This window comes from Lygodium microphyllum, chromosome 18 (genome assembly GCF_053477565.2).
Source record: "Lygodium microphyllum isolate KBCC chromosome 18, Lygodium_microphyllum_v1.1.10, whole genome shotgun sequence".
Taxonomy (NCBI): domain Eukaryota; kingdom Viridiplantae; phylum Streptophyta; class Polypodiopsida; order Schizaeales; family Lygodiaceae; genus Lygodium; species Lygodium microphyllum.
Window position 1 is genome coordinate 117,726,523 of NC_141152.1, and position 26,745 is coordinate 117,753,267.

The window sequence follows — 26,745 nt, forward strand, 5'->3', positions numbered from 1 at the left end:
GTGTGCTGCCACAGCGAGAGTTGTGACGGAGGGAAGCTGCAAAATTGTCCTCACCTGAATCCGCTAAGTCTAACGCAGACCTGCTGTTTAAATTGAAAAAAGAGTGACAGTGCAGGTCCAAAAGGACAAAACCAGAGTTCTTCATAACCAATCACACGCTCTGATTCAAGAAGAAAGGACATGCAATTCTAGATTGTCGTGCCAAGAAGCATATCAAAAGAATGGCACCATGAAGAATAAAGAGAAGGAGATAACCAATACAATTGAACCAGCATTGGAGTTATTAATAGATAGTGAACCATTGAGAAAGTGTGTTCCTCAGCACAAGAATATTTGCCACAGTTTTAAGGGTATTGGATAGTAGTGCCTCCTGACACATGACTAACAAGACAGGTCTATATAGTTTTATGAACCGTCTATAAGAATCCATCACTGTGACGGTTAGAGAATGACAATTAACTGTTTCGAAACCTTTCCCAACATGTCCTACTGGGGCTGCTTTGTAACGTTGTCAGGGATTATCACACTATTGTGCCCCTTACCCTAGGTAATACCCATGTGATACACTGCAAGAAAGCAAGACACTTACCATGCGCAGCACTGTGAAGAAATGTTTAGGTACAGATGCTATAGAGGTGGAAGTAAAACATTGTTGGAATGAGAAGGAAAGGAGCTAGCAACCTTGTGAAACCAAAATCGAGCGCCAATCATGTGACATGCCTTTTGCGATTGGATATGGCCTTGTTACCAGATCTTCTCAGGTACATGTGTTAATCGCAGCAACATGGAAGCCCTGTTAACAGCTACCAGAGAATCCTTCAAATCTACCACCATTTGACCAGTTTGAGTATTTCGCAAACCCCATCATTGCTTACTGCCAGCCTGCTCATGCAGTTAGCATATAATGCAGTGATGGGACCACCCCTGCAATCAAGGGAAGTTTCCATAGGCTCATCCCCTCAAAAGTGGTTTTACAGGAGAAATAGAATAACAATTAAAAGTTTTGTCTTTCCGTTTTAGGCTTTTCACCAGCAGATTATAACCAGGCGAAAATCAGGAAATTTGAAAGAGTTCAGTGTCTCTTCATTTAAGTCTGATCATTGGTTGAAGAAGGAATTGTATATTGACTGGTTGAGATATATAATTTGGAAAAATGTACCAGTCCACTTGAAACAAAAAATGATTTGCTGATCTTTCCCTGCTCTCTGCCTTGAGAGAGTCGAATAACAATGACAAGAACAGCTACAGTCAGATATGTTTTACAATCCCCTTGATAGAAGGGTGCTCTTCACAATGTGACTGTCAACTCTAGCAGACCGCAGTATTAGGTACAAGCAGATACAATGCAGCCCCCAAAGTCTTTGTTCAGGCTCAGCTAATGTTACAGAGGCTGGCATGGTTGAGGCCAGCTAGTGTATCAATTTTGACTGAAGAACCCCACATGTGTATGGCATCATCTTTCAATCTCAGTTCGAAAGTAGCTCAAGGAACCAACTGCAATGCTTTAGATGAACATCACCTTAATGTAGAATCTACTTCAGCAGAGGAATACTATAAGAGAAGTGTCCTTGGTTACTTTTGATTTTGATATTTCAGTCCCTCCGATAAAACTGGTTCTGAGAAAACACCATTGCAGCACATTGAGGTTGTGATTACCATATATGACTCTGAACTCCCAATGCAAATGCATCAATTTTCATGCCATCTCTTACTTCTCGGTTTCATAAATGAAACCGAATATAAGGTAACAAAATTGCCCACATTGAGATTCTGGTATCATATGCCACTCCCAATTATAAATGCATGCCTTTATTTTTCTCTATACCATCTCCAAAACTTTAATGTTCCCAACAGAATTAGCTGCAACCAATGTTTGAGATTTCTCTTGCCAGCACAAGCTTGAAACAAACTGACCCGCAGTCTCTTCAATCTCCTGGCCTGATAAAGGATCAGTATGGCCAAACTTGTAGGATAGCATTGCCATCGGCAAAGACTTATGGTAGACAAACACCTGAAAACGCAAGCAGCAAATCAACAAGGTCCCACCTTTTGATATTACCAAAAGGATAAGTGCATAAACAAGTACTCTATGAATAACCATCACTCTAGACAAGTTTACTCTGGTGGGAAATAAAGCCTTTAGTTGGCATGTTAACTTGCATCAACATAGGATTTTCACATCTCTCCATAAAACAGCTACCCCTCTCTTTTTGGAAGACATCCAACTTCATCACAGGTTAATAACTAGCAAATTGTGCATATACAGAGTAGCATGCAAAAAGGAATGAGAACTGTCATGTAGTGTAAGGATTCAGAAAGTGCGAGGTAAAGAGCAATACTTATCTAGAGAAAAGGAAGACCCGATGATTAGAGTTCCAAAAGGCTTTGACAGAAAACATGGAACAACCTCAGAAGGCAAAAGTCAAGATTGAGAGGAGCGTTGGAACACCAACTAGGTAGCCCATGGTAATTTGTGTAAAGCATATGCATGTGTAATATCAAGGTCATAACAAACTATCTTATTTTGTCATTAACTAGTTTGGTAAAAAGTCACCATAATTAGTGTAAAGCATATACATGTGTAATATCAAGGTCATGACAAACTATCTTATTTTGTCATTAACTAGTTCGGTAAAAAGTCGCCATAATTAGTTTTGGAGAGGGTTGTAGAGAGGAGCAAATTGCTTTACTCAATCAGAAAGCAACAAATCAGCAGGGCACTCAAAACTTGGGGCCTTCATTCTAGCATGTCTCTTCTCTATTGTTCAACCTCTTATTAGATAATTGTGATGTTTTAACAGCTTGGCCCCACCTGTTCCACTCCTAGTCATGTTACCCATGTTCAGCTCCTGCAACACTGCTACAGTGTGCCCCACTGTCAAACTAATACATGCTCTAGAAAACTAACGGAACATGGTCTCCATCCATCCTACATCACCCATATACCATGTGCCAACTGACTTGATAAAGCTCCAATAAAGAGTATAAAATTTCTAGTACCAGACCAACCATGAGAAGATCTTTGCAAGCTACATCTAGGTTCTAGCAAATGATAAGAATCTCAAACACAGATTTTAGGGATTGCAGGAGCTCTGGACCATGCAAGGTTAGTTCTGCTTATCCATGATGGGGCCTTTATGGTGTTACAAATATTTTGCTAGAGACTCAAGTTCTTGGAGCAACAGTAGCAGGTTTTCTGAAACTTCTTGTGATGATGATGAAGCTTCACAGTGAAAATATAGATTTCAAAGGTCAATTCTTACCTGCACAGGCACCGGGGGGTTTGGGCCGGGATGGGGGGGGAGGGGGGGGAGGGGGAGGGGGAGGGGGGGGGATTTATGTGCAGGGCTTGTGGATCATACCTCATTTGTTTCAGATCCACAAGCAATATAGCCTGCCTCAGTGACTGACAATCCAACAAAGTTCTGTTGACACAACGTTAGGTAGATTATGTAAGTACTCACTGCAGATAATATGATTAGCTCGTATAAAACTTAAGTGCAACATAGCAGAAACGACCTTCTCATTGCGGTGGCCTTTAAAGGTTGTGACACAAGCATTCTGTGACCTAGTTTTTAAGGAAGTTCCCTTTGCAACGGTATTTGATTTGGTCAAGTCCCACAGCTTGAGAGTGCTATCAGTTGAAGCAGATACAATATTTGTAGAATCTGCAAATCTAACAAAACTGACAGCCTTCTGATGGCCTGTCAAGACATGCATGGGAATTTTCATCTGACGGAGGTCATAGCAGTAGACGTTGCTATCAGCTGACCCAAATGCCAACAAATGAGATATTGCAGGAGAAAACTGAACACAGCAGACATTAGCCTTTGTCTTGATTGTACCTGTACTTCTGCTCTGAAACAGAGAGAGAAGTATTACAATCTGTTCAAAATCTAACTATAAGCAACTAAAAATCATCTTTCCAACACATCCCCAAGATAGAACATTGAGACTAGGACATAATTATTCACATGGAAAACCAGACTCGCACACCTGGCATCTATAATACCTGATTCATGCTCCAGAGTTTCACACAGTAATCATCACTTCCGCTTGCCAGCTTAAGAGGGTCTACACGAGAGAAATCAACAGACCAAGCACATCTATCATGCTCTTTTAACTCCATCACTCCTTGGCCAGCTGTTACATCCCATAACTGCAAAATTGATGTAAGTACAGTCAATATTAGCCTCAGAAACACAAGTGAAAATAATGTTACATGATCTGGTTATTCCGATTTTAACCTTACCTGAACAGCTCCGTCAAGGTCACTAGATGCCAGCTGATTCTTCTGGAAATTATTCCAGCTAACACAGCTGAGCTTTCTTCTACTCGTCATCTCAATCACAGGATAGTAGATGTCCAAAGACTCTTCCAACAAAGCACAAAAATCAAAGATCTTTATCTTTTTGCAGACTCCAGCAGTAGCAAAAAATTCTCCATCACAATCGAAATTAACTGAGCATACCATGTTTCCTGTGTTCAACAAGTCTCCATATTGTAATGCAGCCTTCACATCAAATCTGGTATAGCCAATAAACTTACACAAGCTGTCAAAGAACTGAGTCAAATGATCTCCAGATTTCCCATTGTTACCACTGAATCTGGAGGACTCCTGTTTCTCAGACTTTAGACTTTGCCCCTGATAATTTGATTTGTCAACATCATGCAAATTCATTTTGCTCATCATGGAAAAGTAGATCTTCTTTAAACTGGAGAAGTTTTGCATAAGTTGAGCAGACTTCGCTAAAATTAGCTGATGCTTTTCTTCTTTGAGATTACCCATGCTATTACTGCCTTGAAACTCTTGCTCCTGAACCGATTTTCTCCCTAAAAGATCATGTCCATCTATGTTGCTGTGAGGACCTCCAGTACTTTTCCCTTGCAGTTTAGTATTTACCATCTGCTGCCATCTCTCTACCTCTTCAACATCTGCCTTTAGATATCTGAGTTCCTGAGACAGCTTTTGTGACATTGTGTTCTTTTCCTGTTGGACATTCAGCAAGAAGTCCATAGTGATTTCTGCCTCTGTTATTTTTTCTTCTAAATTCATTAATGCTTCCCTTTCTGCAAGCTTGTCCCCAACTTCACTGAAAATATCTGCATGTAGCACTTCCCTGACCAGAAAATCCCACTCAATGTCACAATTCAATGCTTGCAAATCTATTTCCAGGACAATACATCAACAGGGAATGTGAAGAATAATATTAACAATTCTCATACGGATCATACAAGTAATGACATAAATCCAACATGTAAGTACTGATGCAAAGAATGGAAGTTGTGAAAGGTCAATACCCTCATCATTGGTCTGTTTGCAAAGTGGTTAATTTGTTTTTTCAAGAAGACTGGAATTGCTCACTCAAGCTGAACACAAAGCCAATCTCCTACCTCGTTACAACATCATGGTGGCAAGTTACCCCTACCAGAAACATTAGCTTTACACCTTTTGGTAAAACAAAAGTTGTATATTCAATGCAACACACAAGGGGGGGAGGTGCATGTGATGATGTTCTCAAAACTATTGGAGGCACACCATCTATACCACATGCAATAATAGAGGTCAGAGTTCAGTTTGTCCCCAAGTAAGATAGATTCCTTATTTCAGATGATTCCTCTTTTTTTTCTCTCTCTCCAAGAAAGAAAATTATATTGATAACACCTCGCGAAAAAACCTGGAGTAAAATGCTAAGTACAAGGAACGTTGGAAAGTGTAGCTAAGTACATCACAAATACAATGGTTGTGTGAATGACAATCCATAATGCCAAACCATCTGAGGGGCAGTAAGGAAGAAAGTGTGTGAATCTCATGTCCACAAGAAAGCCTCTCTTCTTTTCCTCATCCTCTCAAAACTCCCTTCCTTCCTATACCATCTCTTGCAAAGAGAGTGAATGATCTCTATCCAAATCCTCAATAGTGTCTCCGCTATGGAAGAAGCAAATGATATTGTCATAGATCTTTTGAACTGATATGTGTTTGAGCATAAAACCAGATGGGAACAGTCTTTGCCTCTTGTAATATGCTTATAACAACAGTGTGCACAGTTCCACTCCCAAGGCACCGTTTGAGATTGTTAAGAGGGCAAAAAAGAATCCCGCCCATCCAAGAGAACTGATGAAGCTTATGCTAAAGTAAAGATAGCTCTATAAAAGACTCAAGAAAAGTAAAAGAAAGGCACTGACCGTCACGACAAATCTTTGGCATTTGTAAAGGGTGATCAAGTCTTGTTTGTGATGAGATGCTCTAAACACTATGCAGAGAGTGAATACTATACCACAAACTCTTGTATCCCAAGGATTAGGGCAGGGGTATTAAGCTCGAGAGTGTGTCATACTCTGAATGAATTTCGAAACACAGCGAGGCAGCCTCTGGATGTTGAACACCAACGAACACAACAATGTAAGTGCTGGATTTGATAGACGGCATAAAGGAGAGAGAACATGCGGTAAACACAAAGTGAAGAGAGAAAACAATAAAATGCAGCCTATTAGGGCTGGGCGATAGCTGCAGGAGAGAGAAAACTACCGAATGCACCCAACAAAGGCTGAGATACAGCCTATAGAGTGTGGCAACAGCTGAGGAGAGAGAAAACTAAACTAATCAAGCAACAACTCCAACAGCAAAACACAAGCAGATTGGTGATGTGGTAGGCTGATGACATCAGGGAAAACCAGCAGCAGCAGTCGCCTGGCTGAGATCAGCTCTGAACAATGGGTGGAAGGTTGAAAACAGGCGCCAGACTGTTGTAGACAGCAATGGCCAGCTTGGACTGGGATCAATTGTGTCGTGAGGAATCATTGTAATACAGCCATTTGTAGCCAATTTCGAGCATACATCAATAATCTAGAGAAATATCAAAAGGGATGTCAACCTTGGGGCCAACACGTATCATGTATGGTTTAGGAGCACTCTAACTCCAGTTGTGGATTTTTCTTGTTGGATTTACTATTAAGCCAAATTACGTGTTTGCTAAATGTGGTCTACTATCTTTGGGCTTTCAAAGGCCAGTTTCACTTTCTCTTCCCTTCTCTCTTCATGTTCGTGTTCTTCCATTGCGCACTTCACATGGTGTCAAAGCCAAAATTGAGGACTCTTAAGGTTCTAAGGAGAGAAAACCACACTCAGCATGCTGTCTGGAGCAGATTTGTCATAGAGAATAGAGATTTGCTGCTTTGTTTGGGCCTTCTACGAAGTATGAGGGACATCTACAGCTTCCCCTAGCAATGTAGCTGATTTTACCCTTTGTTCAAGCAGCCTGATACCAAAATACAGCAATTTTTTGTGTGTTTGCAAGTTTATAACATTTATGGAGCTCCATTGGTTCAATGCATTTGATGACTCAAATGCGGAGACCATTCAATCTTCCTTTGATAGGCAATCCCATCAATCAAACATCACGAAGAGCAATGCAAAGATCGACATTCAAAGCCACAATCACTCTATCATCAGAAGACCTTTGCCCACCATATCACCATACACAATGGAGGTGTGGATAAAGCTCTCTTCGCTCTATCATCAAAAGACCTTTGCCCACCATATCACCATACAATCGAAACTCCAAGTGCTTTTGATTGATGATTCCTATTCCATGTAGGTCACATCAACAAAATGAAGGACACAGGATGAGCTTGCATCCCTTAGTAGGATGATTTCATCAGAGGACATGGCAATGATTCTCATCACTCATCTAATATCTCCCAAGTGTAATGTCTTCTACACCAAATTGCTTACCTCCAAGTTTCAAGAAACTCTTCTATGGGAAGAGCTAGCTCTCCTTCTTGGGCATGAGTAGCAACTCAAGGAGATTGGTGCAATTGGATCCAGCCTGACCAAAGCTTTTACTGCAGGTTCATGAGGGGGCAACAAGGAAGAAAGGAAGCCCAAGAACAAGAAAAAGAAGTAAGATACAAAGTCTTCTTTGAGAGAACACCAATTCAGCAAAGCCTAAACACTATGGGAAGGATACCCATCCTGAAGAGAAGTGTTGGAAGAAGTATCCTCTTCATCCACATGCAAAGGATGGACCTAAATCATCTAAAGCCTTCCTCTACCTTCGCTCCAACTATTACCCACGAGTCCATGTTCCTTTGCATCTCATAGTTGTCTCCATAGGTCGTACGGCAAGGTTCGTACTATACAATCCGTACAATATGTATTCGTATGGATTAGTACAAAAATGCTGCACATTTTGGTCCACCACATCTAGCACATTCAGTGTCCAATCAAAGTCAAATACTGTGCATTTTTTTCCCATTTTTGATTGCACACCACACTTTGGAGCCCATTGCCACTTGCCACTTGGAAAGTTGGGCCATTGGATGCCCATTCCCACCCCAACCCCCTTGGATCCCATGCTTTAGCTTTGGATGCTCTTTTCCACATTCTTGAGACTTTTCTCTTCTTGCACTCTCTTCTCTACCCTATAAAAGGTGCTCCTCCCCTTCATCCTTCCACACCAAATCAACAAGCATTCTCTCTCTTCAAGCAAGCTATCTTCTATCTATCAAGATTCAAGTCTATCCCAATTTCCACCCCCCCTCTCTCTCTAATTTTCAAGTCTCTCACTCTCCCTCTCCTTCTCAAGACTCAAGGCTCAAGCCTCTCATTATCCCTTCGGCTCTCTCACTTATGATTCTCCCTCTCCATTGGCATCATCACTCGTGAGAAGCACAAGGAAGTCAATTCGCATAGCACCCATGTGGAGAGGGACACAAAGAAGTCCAACTCCCACCATTGGACATATAAGTATTACGGAAAGCACTATACAAGCAATGTGACCCAACTTCTCCAACATCTTTCCAAGATGAGAGGGCAAGTTGCTCCATGCAAGGAAATCCCTCAAAATATCATAGGCGAGATTCTCGCCAAGATGAGAGGGGGATCCACTAGAGGAGGAGAAAGTAGCGTATCGACACCAACATCTAAGCCTACTAATAAGGAAGTATCGAATGTGGGCTTATCTTCAACCGATACGAGTGAGACCACCACCATTGGTAGTGGGGAATCCACATCCACATCCACATCCGGCTTTGGCAAAAGACAGAGAGTGGAGACTCATGCAGCACCAGAGAGGTAATCTCCTTCTCTCAAGCTCCCGGTCATGTGCATGGGTCGGTTGCCTTTCTTGTGGACATTGAAATTATATGCACGGTGATTATTGCAATCTTGCATTCAATGTCCTAAGGCAAGAGCAATGAAAAAATATGGTAAAAACCATTATCAATGTGGATCCATGTGAAGGATGGATCAGTGTCACATACAATGACATGCCGATGAAAAAGATTGATGAAGAGAAGGAGAGGATTGATAGAGTCCTTAAGAAACGGGATATCATCAACATGCTCATCTTATGTCCACTTGGACCTTCCTTTTTGCGGGCCGTAGACACTGACAATAGGGGGAGGAAAATGACAAATGCATTCATCTATCGCCAAATTCGACGAGCTATCGATGAGGTATACATTATAATTATCTATCTCCCTATTCTCTTTAATGTCTATCTCAATTCTCTCTTCACCCCAAGCCTCTATCTCTCTTGATTCTTGAAAGTTGAATCTTTCCAGGCTCAACTCTCTCTCTCTCTCTCTCTCTCTCTCTCTCTCTCTCTCTCTCTCTCTCTCTCTCTCTCTCTCTATCTATCTATCTATCTATCTATCTATCTATCTCTCTCTCTCTCTATATATATATATATATAGAAATTTGTGGTTATAGATGGGCCTCTCGAATGTCGTGCAAGTTATTATCTACAATAAATCGAATCATCAACAAATGGGTTGGTTGTTTGAGGCCCAATTTCCCACGATTGTGTAGACTTCATGGGCAGTCATTGTTCAGACATACTCATGGAGAACATCGAGAAGCTCAAGTGGGTGAAGAGGGTGGTTCACAACGCTACAATAGTTGTTATCTTCTTCACATAAAGATAAAGGTGCTTACTACGTATCGTGAGTATGACAGATACTTGGAGGAGGAAGTCTATGTGGAGCAGCCACTGGGTTTTCCCTTAGGGAACCCTAGGGATACGGTATTCCGCTTGCAAAAAGCTCTTTATGGGCTGAAGCAAGCGCCGCGGTCTTAGTTCCATAGAATGGATGAGTTCTTACAGACTCATGGATACCATTCTACCCTTATGACCCGAACTTATATGTTCGATCCACTCCAGAGGGGGTTAGCTATATCCTGCTATATGTTGATGACTTACTCATCATAGGTTCAGATTCTGCTGTCATAGCTGAAATTAAGGCTAAGCTTAAAGCTACATTTGAAATGACAGACCTTGGTTTGTTGTCTTATTTTTTGGGGATGGAGGTAGTTCGTTCTGGAGGATGTATTTTTGTGACACAGCAGAAGTACGCACTTCAGCTCTTGTGGAACAGTACACTTCGGATCAGACACAACCAGTGGCCATGCCTATTGATCCTATTGTCCACTTGTCGAAGGATACCCTAGGACAGCCCTTCGATGCACACACCTATCGTCCTGTTGTAGGAAAACTTCTTTGGTTGATTCACATTAGGCCAGATTTAGCTTACTCAGTTAGCATACTCAGACAGTATTTCACAGCACCTAGGATGTCACATTGAATTGCATGTCTTCGTGTGTTGCTTTATTTGCAGTGTACTTTTTCTTATGGCTTAACATATGGTTCTAGTTTATGTTTACAGGGGTACACTGATTCTGATTGGGCAGGAGATCCTAACACCCGGCATTCCCATGGCGGCTACCTCTTTACCTTGGGTACGGCTCTCATTTCTTGGTCCAACCACAAGCAAGAGACGGTGGCAGCTTCCACGGTCGAGACCGAGTACCGGGCTCTCTTCGATGGCACCACCGTGGCCATCTATCTAAGGAGTTATTGGCGGCGCTTCATTTTCCATTTGACTCTCCCACAGTTGTCTACTGCGACAACCAGAGTGCCATTGCCCTTGCGGGCAATCCAATCATCACACCACGGACACGGCATGTGGGATTCCACTTCCACTTTTCCAGAGAGCAGGTTGAGCTAGGCACTATTCGCCTAGAGTTTGTGCCTTCATCAGATATTTTTGCAGATATCTTGACCAAAGCGGTCAACCAGCCGGTTCTTCAGTACCTGCTACCCAGGATCGGCTTGGATACACCCTCCCCTACTTCTTCAGCTTGACGGCGGGAGAGGGTGCTTCCCTCTTGCTTTCCCTTCCAGTTTGAGAGGGGGCGGCTCCTACTCTTGATCGTGACAGTGATGATGCTTACAATTTTTTAGACATTACATTCACTTATTCTTTTGTATTGTATTATGGGCATTTGTAACTTCATCCGCACTATCAGGATGACCTAATTGTAAAAGGGCACTTAGACAAGTGAGCACTTCCCCTGCGAGGGCACTGTTCCAGTGGCACCGTTGCATAGCATATTGCATGAGCATGACATCTTGCATCTCCCTTTGCATTACCCTATGCATTGGCATTTTGTTCATGTCAACATGCATATGTGTGCATTTATCCCTTTTCGATCTTTTGGAGTGGTCGACTCTAGGATCCACCATATTCGTACCATAACACATGGCAGTTCTCCTAAAGGCAGTTTCCCTACCCTTGCTTGCTTTGCTTGTCTTGCTAAGCCCACTGTTTTTTTTGCCTCTCACATATTCAACACATGATTGGCACATACACTCACTTTTATCATCCTTAGGCACTTATCCTCGTCTCGCTGCGAGGGATTGACTTACTAGTTTTGTGAATAACTTGGGTTTAAAACTCTCTTTATCTTTTCCTATTTGTCACTTAATCGGTCGCTGTCCCTATATTACTTATATGTTTTCAAAACACTTTTCAAAAAACAAAACAAACAAATCCATTGTTGATTCCATCCGCCTTTGTAGGCCTTGGTAGGCCCTTGGGCAACCGACAAGCACCCTTGGTCCGATGCCCTGACCTCTCCAAGATGATCACTTGGGCTCCCTTGGTAAGATATCCATCGCCTCTGTAGTCTTGGTAGGTCACTGGGCAATCGATGTGCACCTTTTGTCCGATGCCCTGGCTGCTTTGGGTTGGGACGCCTTGGGGTAAATCAAAATTTAGGCTGGCCTACTTTTCTCACCCTATTTTGGGCCTGAGAGAGGGTGTTGTGCTAAGAAATGCACTTAGCCACTTAAACAGTCCCAAAACATGCTTATTTTAGGCTTATTTTAGCCAAAACCCTAAAACATGGAGCGGATCAAAAAAGTTAAGTAGGAGAGGATCTAGAACCCTAATTTTCTATAAATTGGCAGTCAACCCTCCACTCTTTTACAATCTCGTTTTTGCAGGTTTCAGGTGTTACCAGCTTGTTGCCCACACCCGGGTCACGGAGGACATCTCAGCCCTTGCTGTCCATCACTGTTCCCTACAATCTGGCGCATGTTTCCAGCCCTCCATATGCTAATTGCTGATGTTTCTGCTTGGAGACTGATTGTTGTTCATCTGCATTGCTGTCGTACAGCTTGCCACGCTAGCAAACTGCTGCATTTGCAAGCTCCAACAGCCACCCTGACAGTTTTCTCTCTCTTGTCTGCAGTCTCTGCAATCTTTCTCTCTCCTGCAGGCTGTCCTGCCTGCGTTTTGGCGTTTTTAGTCTTTCTCTCTCCTGCAGACTCCGTTTTTAGTATTTCTCTCTCCTCACTGTTGTCTACATCAGATCCAACTTCTCACTGCTGCGTTTGCTGGTGTTCGACATCCGGAGACTGCCTTCCTGCGATTCGAGATCCGTTCGGAGTACGACACACCCTCCAGCTCATTACCCCTGCCCTGATACTAGAGATATAGGAGTTCGAGCTTCAATATTCATTCACTACATAGTGTGTTTGCTGCATGAGCATCGTATTATTAGTAGTCATATCATTTCATTTATTCATTGTGTTCATTGTCTCTGAGTTACTCTAACCCTAACCCTAACTGTATTCTTTTTATCAGTCTGTGCTTTGTCGTACGGTTTCTGTTTATGTTTCTGTGTTAGGGTATTTTTCTTTACACCACTTGTTGGAGAAGAGAGACACTTGTGGAGCCTCTATTTTGGTAGCAAAACTTTAGATGCGTGTTAAAAACCCTTCAACCCTTAGCCATGAGAGTCCTTGCTCAGGATTGCTCTTCGTGTGCATGGGAGAGAAACTAGAGTGTCTATTCTCTCATTCACACAAAGATTCGCAATTGGCTTAGCACAGAATAATTAGAGCGGCTAGTCTATTGCTGTACTAACTTACATATGATGAGGGCTGTGATAAGTATGGATGGTCCAAAGCAAGTAAACACTTGACCATAAAATTTAAAATTTGTTGTTTTAAACTTTAAAGTTTATACTTTACAATTTAGACTTTAGCATTTACAATCTTATATACATTGTGTAGGTGAATATTGATACATTCAAGTTGACGTGTGACACTCTTCCAAGCATACATTAGGAGATGGCTGAGGAGAAGGAGATGATTTTGCAGAGCCCCACAAAGACCTTATAGCAACAAATGCTCGTAACACTCGTAGTCAACGTGCTCGTGGTGAAGGAGTCCGAGTAGGTGGTAGCAAGGGCATTGTCATTTGGCACCCTTTGACATCGAGGAGGGATGGTTTGAGTGGCTTGCAAACATATGTAAGTTAAGGCTCAAGTAGCTCCCATCCTATGTCTCATGATGATATCCCCCCCCCCCCCCCCTCCAAAACAAACCTACACGGCCAACACCTAGGGAGCCATCATTTAATGATTTTGGTAACCTCATCAGTGAGGATGAGTATGAGAGTGTCTCATTATCCGATGTCAAGAAGTCATCTCCAAACTCTCTTAAGGAGCACTTAGATAATTCCGATGATGATAATGAGAATGATAGTGATGCCTCATCATAGATACATGGGTCTCTCTCCTTTTTGTATCTAATATCATTGTATCCACTGTGATCTATCACCCATGTATATACTAGACTCTAGTTGTATTGCATGTCGATGTAGTGTATGCGACCACGAGAACCACCCTCACGTATTCAACTTATTTTGTAATGAAATGGCTATTTTCACTATAAACATGTGTTCTATTTTTTATAATTCATAGCTCTTTTTAAATCAATTTTTTTCCTACTAATATCATAACGTGCCTTATAAAACCATAAGTTACCATTTAGTATCCTATCTTAGCATACAATATTGTATCGTACCTTTCGTGCCTAACAACTATGTTGCACCCATAAGATGAAGGAGCCTTCTTCATCAACTATCTCATCTTCAAAAAGGCCTTCGCTTATTGTCATCTCCATCCATTAGAGGATATAGTCACTATTGACATTTATTCAGTGTCTATTAGTGGTGTTGGCACTTTGCCATTTTTCTTGATTGCCCATCAAGCTCGATTTCGAAAATCCTACATATTTCCTACTCGAGTTTTTTCCACCCCTCTCAATTCATGGCATTACTAGACACAATACCCAAGCTGTCTTCACCGAGCAAGCTGCCTTTATGGAGGATCCTTCTTTAGGAGAGAGACATATACATGCTCCATTTCCCCTTTATTGTACAAGGCCCTCCAAGACAGTTGTCCCGACTATGCACCACCTATTCCACAAGTTCCATCCCCTTCCCCACCATCTCCTCTAGTGGTTTCATCTTACCTCCTATACCTTATACAAGGAAACGATATCAATGATGCATCTATGAATTCCTTGGCCCCTTGTGTTTCAAAGGGGGGTTCCAAGGATCGTGAGGAGATTCTTCATTAACAAACTACATCCACAGACTTCGCCATCATTGGCACTTCTTTTGCTACACTTGCATCCATTCTATCTTCTTCAATCTTCATCAAATCCAAGACCTGAGAGGGTATATTAGCAGTCGTGTGTCTTACATAGTTATCTCCAACTTGTGAGCCTCAAGCTTAGTCAAACAAGGACATTAGAAGCTCTAACACTCAATTAGTAGTTGTGTTTTGACGGAGAAGACAGCTCTATTTAGAGTACGCATTTCTTTTTTAGTCAATCTTAGGTGTATTCACACTACTTGATCCAATTTCCAACCTTACATTTCTTTTTCAATGGTTGGAATGTGTATTTAAATCACATTTGGTAAAAAGAATGTTGTGGCTGATGCACTATCACATAAGCCACAAATTTCAGCCGTTAGCATGGTTTAGCACATTGAGTTGGATGCCATGAAAGATCAATATGTTGTCGATTCGGACTTTGCTAATGTTTATGATCAGCTTTGCAATGGCCAAAGGCATAAACACTTTGTGCTAAGAGATGGATCTCTGATGATGCATGGACGACGATGTGTCACAAAGTAGTTAAGGCCTAGAGTTATCACTGAAAGTCATGTTCCTCCATATGCAAGACACAAAGGTATTGATGCCACGGTCAAGGCAATGGAGCATTTCTTTTATTGGCCAGCTTTGAGGCATGATGTAGAACAACTTGTTAAGACATGCAGCATCATATGCCAAAAGGTAAGGCACGATAGGAAAAAGATGCCAGGTTTATTGCAGCCCTTGTCTATTCCAGATAGGCCTTGGTATAGCATTGCAATGGACTTTATTTTTTAGCTTCCTAAGACATCTACAGGGAATGATGGGATATGGACTATCATTTGTAGGTTTAGCAAACAAGCCCATTTCATTCCGATCAGGAAGAAAATAAAGGCTGATCATATGGCACGATTGTTTTTACAACACATCTTTAAGTATCATGGTATGCCACAGTCGACCATTAGTGATCGAGACCCCCGAATGACCTGTTTATTTTGGAATGGCTTGTTTGAGAATATGGGTACCACATTGAAATTCTCATCATCCTTCCATCCACAAACACATGGTCAATCTGAGGAAGCAAATTCCACAATGTTAGATCTATTGCGGTGCTATGTTTCAGACCACAAGACACAGTGGGAGCAGTATTTGCCCTTGGTTGAGTTTGCTTACAACAACACAGTGCATAGTTCTACGGGCAAAGCTCCATTTGAGGTGGTTGAGGGTGGCGAGAAGGTACCACCTATTCTACAAACTAAGGATAATATCGTTGAGGCTGATCGTTATGTGGAAAACTTGGATGTAGCCTATGCAAAGATAAAATATGTACTTCAGAGATCGCAAGAAAAGCAAAAGAGGACAGCTGATCAACATAGACATACTTTGCAATTTGCAGAGGGTGATTATGTATTGCTGCGTTTTCAAAAGGCAAGGCTGAAAAAGATAAAAGGAAGAGAAAGATTGTATTGGAAGTTGAGTATGAGATACTATGGGCCCTTCCAGGTATTGGAGAAGATTAGTGATGTGGCATATCAGCTGAAATTACCTCCACATTGGCAGATACATAATACATTTCATGTCAGTTTGTTGAGGCCTTTTCATGGTGATGTGCCAGAGGATATGTCTGCTGAAATTCAGCATGAGGTTGAGGAGCTAGATGAGATTTTGGTACCTGAGCAGGTTTTGGCACATAAGGAAAGAAAGGTCAAAGGTAAAGTTTCTAGGGAATACTTGGTGAAATTTCAAAATTATCCACCAATGGATGCCAAATGGATGGAAGAGGATGACTTGGCAGACCATCCTCAGTTGTTACACCTTTACCTAGATACCTTTCAGTTAGAGCCGACTTTAGTTCGGGCTTCGTTAAGTTTAGCAGAGAAAGGATCCGTAGTATTACCTAATGCTCAAGGGGCAGGTAGCACTTTCCCTCCTCCAGTTATGGACAACTCTCGTATGTAGTGGATTCAGCATGCATCCAAGCTACTACGCTGACAGTATGTTTGCCATGAGATCACTACTTAGTGTACTAGTCACTATGAGATGTATGCAAATAAATATGAGTTTCACCCGGGCACTGGAACTATACTTTTGCATTAGCTTATGATCAATTTAGCATGAATTTTTCCTCAATTTTGAGACAAAAATTCTCATCAGTTTCAGCTCAATTTTTTATTAGCTTGAGAACCATTTATGGTCACTTTTTGGATCGTTTGTGCATTAGTTTTTGCACTAATTGCTAGTCAGTTTTTGCAACGAGTTTGTGATCAATTTGGGGTCACATTTGCAACAGTTTGTGATCAGTTCTCAGATCAGCAGGTGATCAGATTATGCTCAGTTTTCAATGGTTTACATCTAGTTCCATGGACAACAGCATATGTTATGATGCCATTGATGTTTTAGCCATGATTTATGCTTGGTTATGCTATGCTAAGGGTTGGTTTTTCCAGATGAGTTGAGCTCATGAGAAATGGACATGTCACATGATAATCTCGCAATGTTTTTGATATTTTTTATGAGTCTTATGCTATGTTATGTTGGCTGGTAATTTTCAGCACATGCTGGGCATAAGAATGGTTGAACAGCAGTGCACAATGTTGTGTTGACTATGATACCCTACGGAAATTCCCGTGTAGTACTTTGCTTTTGATGCATTTGACAGTGCAATCGAGGACGATTGCAAGGATTTCAAGGAGGAGGGTTGTCATGAGAACATGTATTTTTGAAACCTCACTTAACATGTGGATTAATTTTTAATCACATAATTAAGTAAATGATGCACATGTGAGGTGCAACTAGGGTTAAAGTAAATTTACGAGCCCGAGACCCAAATAAATCACAAGATGTCAAAGGCAAAAGTTACTATAAGTTCTGCCGCACAGGTACTTGATGCCAATTGTTGGCCTAGGTCATCCATTTGGCCATAAGTGTTAGCTGGTGACACTAGAGAAGTGGCGTTTAATGGTACCTAACACCAATTTTATGGTCAAAGATTGCGCACAGTCACTCGTGAATGGAAGTTGCCTAGCCAATTTAATTATTGGCCAATCAAATTATTTTTCAAGGCACCAAAATAATTATTAGATTAATTTTCAGTATTTAAAGGCTAAAAATTAATGTTTAATTATGAAAAATGCTGAAAAACCCCATTTGGGAAGGCTGCCACTTGTCAAAAATGCCCATACAAGACTGAAAAAACGTCTTTAGAAGCTGGAGGGAGACATTTTTATAAATTCAGCCAGCAAGAGAGAGGGAGGGGAGGTTGCTGGCCTGATTTGCAGCCATTGGAGGACTTTTTGAGGCAACCAGGGGCAAAAGAAGAATAATCAACAGCAGGAGACAACATCTACAAGCTGTCCGACTTTCAATGCTTGGTACTGCCATCATCATCAGCTTGATCCGGTGCCCTCACTGGCGCTTTGGGCTGTATGCAGGGACTTATCAGACCATTATCATTGTATCAACATTCTTCTTTAGTCAGTGCATTATTATTTCCTCATCTTCTGCTCTCCCTCCCTCCCTCCCTCCCTCCCTCCCTCCCTGTAATCGTGTTTCTCTTCCATTGCACACTCTCACAATGAAAACCATACCAAACTACAATGATAAGTACACTGAACTGTGACTTCATGGCAAACATACTATTAACATTGTACCTTGGATACATGCTGAATATACCCAAGATCCACTATACATGAGACTTGTCCATCACTTGAGGTGTGGAAGTGCTACATCCCCCTTGAGTATTAGGCAATGCTCTAGTCCTTGCTCTATCGAACTTGACACGAGAGTTGTCCATCACTCAAGGTGTGGAAGTGCTACCTCCCCCTTGAGTATCAAGCAATGCTCTAGTCCCTACTTTGCTAAACCTAACTGAGCCCACTCCAAAGTCAACTCTAACTAAAAAGCCTCGAGGTAAAGCTGCAATAATTGAGAGTGGTTTGCCAAGTCACTCTCTTCCATCCACTTAGCATCAATCAATAAGTAAAACAATACTAAAACTTCACCAAGAAGCACATGGATACTTTACCTCTAACTCTTCATGCTCCAAATCTTGCAATAGGTTCTAGCCCTTTTTCCCTCTTGAGTATTGTAATGCTTTATACTTTCACATTGCTACAAATCCAAATTCACTAATATGCAACATTTCATCCAATTGGCTAGCCTCTCATATGTACCTGGCATGCTAGGAGCGCCAAATGCATTAGGAAACATTCTTGTTTGCATACTTTGGACCATTCTAATGTGCCCATGTATACGAATTTGCATACTAGAAACCATACCAATATATATTTCCCATACATTGCATGCATTACTGGTTGTGTTTTTTCTCATGACCAATATTATATGAAGCATTTGTGTGACCAACATTATATGGAGCATTTGCATAGCCAGTATTAATACCATAAGTCCCAAGCATAGTGAGTTGCATATATACATTGCCAAACTTGCCACTTTGTGCCCTAGCATCATACCAACATTGCTATACACTGGATTTTCCATTCCAATTGTCATATCTAGATAATTGTGGTGGCTGCATACCAAATATGTTTGGTCTTCGCATCCCCATGACTAAAGCATTACCAGCCATTGCTTTGTATGACCAATAAGCCTTCAAACCAATTTGCTTTTCAATTGGAGCCAATTTTAGGTCGAGCTCAATCATGCTCAACTAAGCAAGGGTCTAAAGCATTGCTTGATGCTTTTTAGCCCCCCGAGGGGGGGGGCAGTGGGGGGGGAGGAACTTCTACCCTCCATTGTGATGAGCTAAAAATGCTTACAAATTGCCAACTTCCATTATAAAAGAAATGCGATCCTAGAGCATATACATGTCCCATAAGACAAACCTTTATTTCACAAAACCCACCCATCTATAAATAGATAAATTGTCCACCACTTAGCCTTAATCCTCTTTTATAAATTGTTGGCATTTGTCTTTGTTGTCCATACCTTATGTGTAGAGGATATCCCAATTCGAGTTGCTATCTATTGTTGTTCTACACCTGGCACCTAGTGTCCAGCCCTCTCCTGTTAATGACTAGTTTTAACTTGCTACCATCGCTTGGTTGTTGCATTTACCACCAAATGTACTATTGCAACTTGCATTTGAACTTGTTCTACTATCGCTAGCCTGCCACATTGTCACAAGGACATAAAATTTTATTGTTTTGCTTAGCATTTCACACCCCATTTGTAGAGGATATCCCAATTCGAGCTGCTCTCTATTGTTGTTCTACACCTGGCACCTAGTGTCCAACCCTCTCCTATTAATGACTAGTTTTAACTTGCTACCATAGCTTGGTTGTTGCATTTACCACCAAATGTACTATTGCAACTTGCATTTGAATTTGTTCTACTATCGGTAACATGCCACATTGTCACAAGGACATAAAATTTTATTGCTTTGCTTAGCATTTAATTAAAAATTAATCTATTTTAATGTGACTTACATATGTGAGGTGCAAGTTAATTATTTCAGAGTGTAGCACACAAGACCTCGAAATATCAGTTGGTGCCAAAGGCAAAAGTTGTAATAAGTTATGCCTAATAGGTACTAGGTGGTACTAGGTGTCAAATCTAGACCTAGACCGATTCATTGGCCACTAATATTAGTGGTAACATTAGAGACTAGCTATTAATTAATTAATTAATTCATGTCAATAACTCCTCAAGGATACTTAGTGAAACCAGCTTTTCTTCTTGGAATGGGTGGTGATAACCTGATTTAAGAGTTAATTACAGCAATAAATAAATGCACATAAAATGAAATACACACTTTACCATAACATTCTTGGACAATAGACTCCCTGTTGGCCCCAAAACTGGCGCCCCTTGCGGTATTTCTTTAGCTTTCATTCAATTGGAAGAAGTACAACTTGAGATTCTTCAATCTCCTCCTACTAACCAATTGCTCTTGCTATCATAAATGACCAGCAAGCCTTTTGGGTCATTTGCCCCTTGATTCACCCAGGACTTCTTCTCCAATTTGACCCTTAGCTGGCCAAATGCTGCCCCAAATCAATTCGGGATGGGCTGACTCCTGAAATCCCTTGATAATCTTTAATTATCAGCTCTGCTGATTTCAGTCCCTTAAGCCTTCAATCTCTGGCACGGATCCCAAGGTGTCTACTAGACCCTAATTTTTACTGTAAATTAGTGTTTGCTGCAAAAATTACAGATCAGCCCACCAAAAATGGCTGAGATCTCCTCTGAATGGCTAAGAATTGCTGAGAATGGCTGAGCATAGGCTGAAGGAGATGAGAGAATGCTGTAGAGAGAGAAAATTCTGACATTTGTCGCGAACTGATCAAAATCAGCTGCTGCCCTGCTGTACCAGCCCCAAACGGATGCATCAACAACAATAGGAGCATCAGAGATTGTGATCTTCAGGAGAAAGTGCATCAGCAGCAATTGCCAACTTCCCAAGGTCAAGAATATGCAATGTCCATCACCAAAATGGTCTCCAATGGCTGGGAAATGGCCCCAAAAGCTGGCAGCCACAGTCCAACACCTCTTCCCAACAGCTCCAAAATGAAAAAACGAGATTTTCCTCTCCCTTCAACCCTATTTAACCTTTCCCCCACTTGCATGGGAAAGTTTTGCCAAGTGGCAGCTTTCTTAATCCATTTTCAGTAATTTCCAGTCATTTAATTAATTTTCAGAATTAATTAATTCTGAAAATTAATTCAACCCTTAATCCATGCCTAGAAAATTGACCTTGCCCATCCAAAAATTAATTGGCTAGGCCATTAGCAACCCAATGTGGTCCCATGCATTAATTGATCCTTGAACAAGCATTAATCCATTAATTAATGCCTAGTCCCTAGTGTCACCACTGACACCCAATTAATGATCCTAGGGGCAAACTGACACCAAAATTCACCTAGAATCTAACAAGTGTAACTTGTTACAACTTTTGCCTTTGACACCCATCTTTTTCACAAGGTCCTTCGGCCTTCAAATGTGAAAAAGTAGCTTGGACCTCACATATGCATCTTTTAATTGCACATTTGATTAATCCTTTAATCAAATGTCAATTAAACATAAGCAAAGCATCAAATTTTCACGTCCTCGTGACACTTAGAAGACAAATTGACCAAGCCAATTCAAATATTGACTGGTGGAACTTTTTTTGCACACTGAAATAATTATTAAATTGATTTTTTAATGAATATTCTAAAAATTGATATAGTAAGCTTGATAAAAATGAAAAATAGGATTAGAAGGCTACCACTTGGCAAAAGTGCGCATACAAGTGAAAAAAACGTATTTAGGGACTAGTGGAAGTCTATTCCAACCATTATCAGAGGAGAGGAGGTTATTAGAGAGTAAGGAGAGACTGCTAATGTGATTTGCAGCCACCAAGGATCAATCCTACAACATGTGACAGCAGTTTTGGAGCACTCCAAGAGCAAGCGACAACAACCCAAGGTATTTTCGGTGCAGATGACAGCACATAGGACGGGACAACAATCTTTTCGATGATCCTAAGCTATAGATGACAGATTCCATGGCCGTTTAAGCAAGGCAATAGTAGCTTTTCAACATTTCCTGTAGTGAAACTCTAAAATTTCAACGTTCTCTCTCATCCCCTAGTTATCTCTCAAGTTATCTCAGCATTTCTAGCAATTTAAGCCATCAAAGAAAGAAATTTTAATTAATCTTTGCTATAAATCCTAATTCACAACAAAAATTAGGGTTTGGCAATCACCTCGGGATGCATGCTCAAAATTAAAGGCCTAGGACTTGAATTCCAACAAGTGAAATTGAAGAATTTCAAGGAGATTCAAGAGGCCAACCAATCAATATCAAATTTAGGATTGAATTTGTCTTTCAAGAAGCAGGGTGAAGGCCAATCCCCAAGCAAACCAAAGGGAAAATTGGTTTGGAGGCTTACTGGTCAATTTTGATAGCAGGTGGCACTTGGATATACAAAGGAGATCAAAGAATCTCAATTATACTCCTTCCATTTGCAATACAAGATGAAATGCTACGAAGAGTGCCAGTTTGTGGCCAATAGGATTTCCAATGTCCAAACTAAAGTATGCATTTTTAGTTTACTTGAATTTTATGCTTGCTGTAAGTAGTGCTTAATCAGGATATTTACCACCCTATCTAAGGAGGAAGGCTGGTCTCACACATCATCAGCTAATCAGCATTTTGCTACTGTCGACTACCACCAACCCTACCACATCATTCTGCAGCCTATGTTTTGTTGTTTGCAGCAGTTGCCTAGCTACCACATCACCTCAGCTCACTGTGTTCGCTATTTTGCTGCTCATTGATTCCATTTGACACTAATCCAACCTTCACAAACCTACATCTACTCCTGCCAAATATCACTGGAGGCTCTCTGCTGCATTTCAAGATCCATCAAAGTACTACACTCTCCAACTGATACTCCAGTAGTAAAGAGGCAAGCATTCAAGGGTCAATATTGACTTTGCATCATGTTGTTGTTGCATTAAGCATCCTATATATTCATCATATTTGTGTTCATTGTCTCTCAATTACCTTAACCCTAACTGTGTACTTAATCATTCAATGTTTTGACATCGGATTGTGTTGTTATCTATAGATGAGTATTTCTTTAGATGGTATCAAAGCTAGGTACTTTGAAAAGAAACCCAAGCTTTTGATTAGAGAGCTCATCATCAAAAATAAGTTCAAAGAGGGAAAATGACTTGGAACACCTCCACACCACTTTAGTCTCCTGAACCCTTCATGCAAAGAATCGAGCAAAACTATATACATAGAACCTATGTCCCTCAAAGTGACTGCAGCAATGCACAAAATTTCTGCAACACCCAAACTGAATATCATCCTCATATAGACAAGATTCTCAAGAAAGAAGAATTGCATATTGCTAGCCACCTAGACCATGGCAATCTTTCGACTAATGTTGTGACATATATTTGGTAGCGGTATACATTTCACCGGTGTTAGACTCTTTATTGGGCTTTGTACTGGGCACATCAATGGGCAGTTGGGCAGCCCATTCAAGGCTAGCTCATTTGTCCTAGGTTTCTCCCTAGGGCCTATATATACTCCACTCCTCCATTCTTGTTGTGCCAAATCACATCCACTTGCAGAGGGAGGGAGCATTGTGGTTTGTACCATAATCACTGGTATTGCATTACGGATTCCATTGCACATTCATTCATTGTTTGAGTACTTGTGTTCTTCTCTGTTTTTTGTATTCTTGCAATCTATTAAGGCAACATCTCTTTGCTTCCTTTGCTGCCCACTATACATGATATCAAACGACTAGTGGTGTTGGTTTTGGTGCTTTGTACTTCTATTATTCAATATTTCAGATCTGCAATCATTGTGTTTTGCTGCTCTCAGGCCTGATTGCTATTTAAGAGCTGCTATAACCTGCATTTTAATATTGTGGAGCTGTCCCAACTTTGTGTTTTCCTCTCTCAGCCCGTTGCTTGGTGTAGGCAACTTGACTTCCTGTTGGTCAACGTCAGTTTGATACTGGATGATCTGTTTTCCAGCCTCAGCCTGCTGGTTATCCATCATTTTTGGCTGTTCTCGCTCTGTTCAGGCTGTTTGAGACTTTGCCAAGGCATCTTTAGCTGTCATCCACTTGACACGACACTTACTCACCTTGCATTTGGTGGTTCAACTACTGGTACATATCCTAATCTTTGTGTTTTTGCTGATCTGAGTATATGCACACTTTTATGTTTTGCATTTTGTGTTTTCAATTCTATAGAGGGTCTATTAAGTTGCTGTTGTGATTATTCACTACACTACACTTAACTGCTGCTCCCATCTTTGTTTATTTCTACTACTTGTGTGTGTGTGTGTGAGCTATGTTGTAAGTCATGGAACTCTTGATTGTTTGGGCTGGTTGACCACGAGTGCCCCAAGTATCTCTGTCATCATCTCGCAAATCACCAATCTTCATTCTGACTTTTCTGTCTGAGTGGCTCGATATTTCTTCATCATAGTCTAACCGTGATCTTTTGAGGTTTTCTTTTCAAGCTTGGAGGTTCCTTTCTCTTTGGTTCACAACTGCAAGTTCTTCACCTTTTGCTTCACCCGCGCTTCGAGTCTTGCAAATTCATTCTAGATTTTTGGTGCTCCTTCGGTCTTCATCAAAGGATGGTGGTTTCTTGCATTGAGTTCTCTTGGTGGCCACTTTCCAATGGCTTTGGCAGCCCCATCTCTATGCCACCCAGATGAGATAATATCATGCTTCATCGATGTGATGACAACAATGAAGACGGAAGAAGATGATGGAGTCGGAGTGTGCACCTACCAAGGAAGGAGGAAGACAATCTACCAACTGAGTGGGGAAGACTATAAATAGCCAAATATCCCCAAATCAGGCTGACTTGAAATCTAGGGCTAAAATATGGCTGATCAGCATTTAATGCTGGTAAAATGCCAAAAATGCTCAAAAAAATCCCGAAAATAGTGGACAATATCCCACAAGTGAGGCAAATTGCTGTATGCAAAAACTGCCCAAGAAATGCACAAAATCCCTATTGGAGGAGAAAATGCACTAAAAGGCAATAAACTGACTACTCTAGAAAGAGCTAACTCCTCCGTCAAAACAAGTGAAAGACAAGTCAAAGCTCCTAGAGCCCTCTCTAACTCAGACTAAGGCTCACAGGCAAGAGATAAGGCATGATAAACTGGACTGCCAACAAGAACATCCTTTTGGATCATTCATCACCATCAACTGGGCAGCATGTGGGATGCCAACCCTTGGCATGTGGTCGTGACCCAGAGTGCTAACTCCCAAGCTCTAGCTGGGAGGTGAGTCTAATGTCCAATCCCTATTATTCATGGATATGACTTGTGTCGCATCTCTGTGTGGGGATGTTTCAATAATCCTTTCTAAAGTACCCCGAGTTATTGGAAGTTGCCAAGAGGAGTGCCCATTTGGAGTCAAGTCAAACAAAACGTGCCTCTAGATAGGCAAAGTGTTGACAATGGGTTACAAAGACTTGAATGGAGATACAACTCAAAACACCCTAGTATTACCACCTCAAGTATGTAGAAACTCTAGACAAGAGGGTTTCTTTGTCAACACAAGGTATTTCAAGTGGGAATTGAGATCCTATTTGGTAGCCTAAGAGTATGGCCCCTCACTTTCACAAAGTTAGACATGCAATGATGGTCTTAGCACAAAAGAATATCTACTCAAGGCAATCCAATACCTTGTGTTGAAATTATTCAAGGCAAGGATGTGCGTCTTCTCGGGCATAACAGCAAATCAAAGTCTCTTGCAAAAGCTAGTTGGCCTTGAGTTCTGGTGTGCAAAGTGTACACCATGTCAAGATGCCAAAAGATTGAATTTAGCAATTATGAGAGGTATACCATTCTAAGCTCAAGAATGGAGTTGGAATTCAAAACAGATGGCTATGGGTTGTCAAAATGCACGTGGAAAGCCACTTGGAGTCCAATCGAGTGCAAGGACATGGAAAGGGTAAGCAAAGGGTAAGAAATGGTCTAGAAGCAATGTTTGTAGTGCACTTGAGACATGAAGTATGCAAAACTTGATTTCGAAAGGTATATGCAATATGAATCAACCCTCGAGATGTTCCGTACCTCGAGGTTGCTCTTTGGTAATTGAAATGCACTTTTGATAAGGATTATGGAAGCAAACAAGATCCTAAGGGAAGTCAATTGCAAGCAAACATAGTGGGGGCTCAACTTTGGCCTCTACAATGATTGAAATGCACTTTTGACAAGGATTATACAAGCAAATAAGTTCCTTAGGCGTGTGCAGACATAGTGAGGGTTCAACTTTAAATTCTAGAGTGCTTCCAAGTGCACAAAAAGATATCCAAATGCACACTCAAGATATTTGAAGACCAAATATTGCCAATCTTTTGTTTTCCTTTTTTGAGCCAAGGGAAAAGGTGGGGAGGCTGGCAGCATCCTCGAGATGAGAGGGAGAGGAGGCAGCAGACGCGAAGTCAGCAGGATGGCAAAAGATGGTCTGCGCAACTAGCATGAGAGGAGGGAGGTATGTGGCAAGGAAAGGATGA

General features: G+C 41.2%; 1 protein-coding gene across 5 annotated transcripts in view; it reads right to left on the reverse strand.

The window, feature by feature from the left end:
* Window positions 1-239: 239 nt before the first annotated feature.
* The window catches only part of LOC148021292 (protein SPA1-RELATED 4-like), a 31,532-nt gene continuing 5,026 nt past the window's right edge, over window positions 240-26,745 (reverse strand). For 4 of the 5 annotated variants that reach the window (XM_087699158.1, XM_087699157.1, XM_087699156.1 and 1 more), the window contains exons 8-12: window positions 4,253-5,120; window positions 4,013-4,159; window positions 3,520-3,858; window positions 3,363-3,425; window positions 240-2,011 (exon numbers count right to left, since the gene is read on the reverse strand). In XM_087699158.1, the coding sequence (XP_087555284.1) occupies window positions 1,820-2,011; window positions 3,363-3,425; window positions 3,520-3,858; window positions 4,013-4,159; window positions 4,253-5,120 (1,609 nt within the window). In that variant the 3' untranslated portion in view covers window positions 240-1,819. Of the gene's footprint in view, window positions 2,012-3,362; window positions 3,426-3,519; window positions 3,859-4,012; window positions 4,160-4,252; window positions 5,121-26,745 lie in introns of those variants that run through there. The other variant, XM_087699159.1, reaches the window with a different exon arrangement.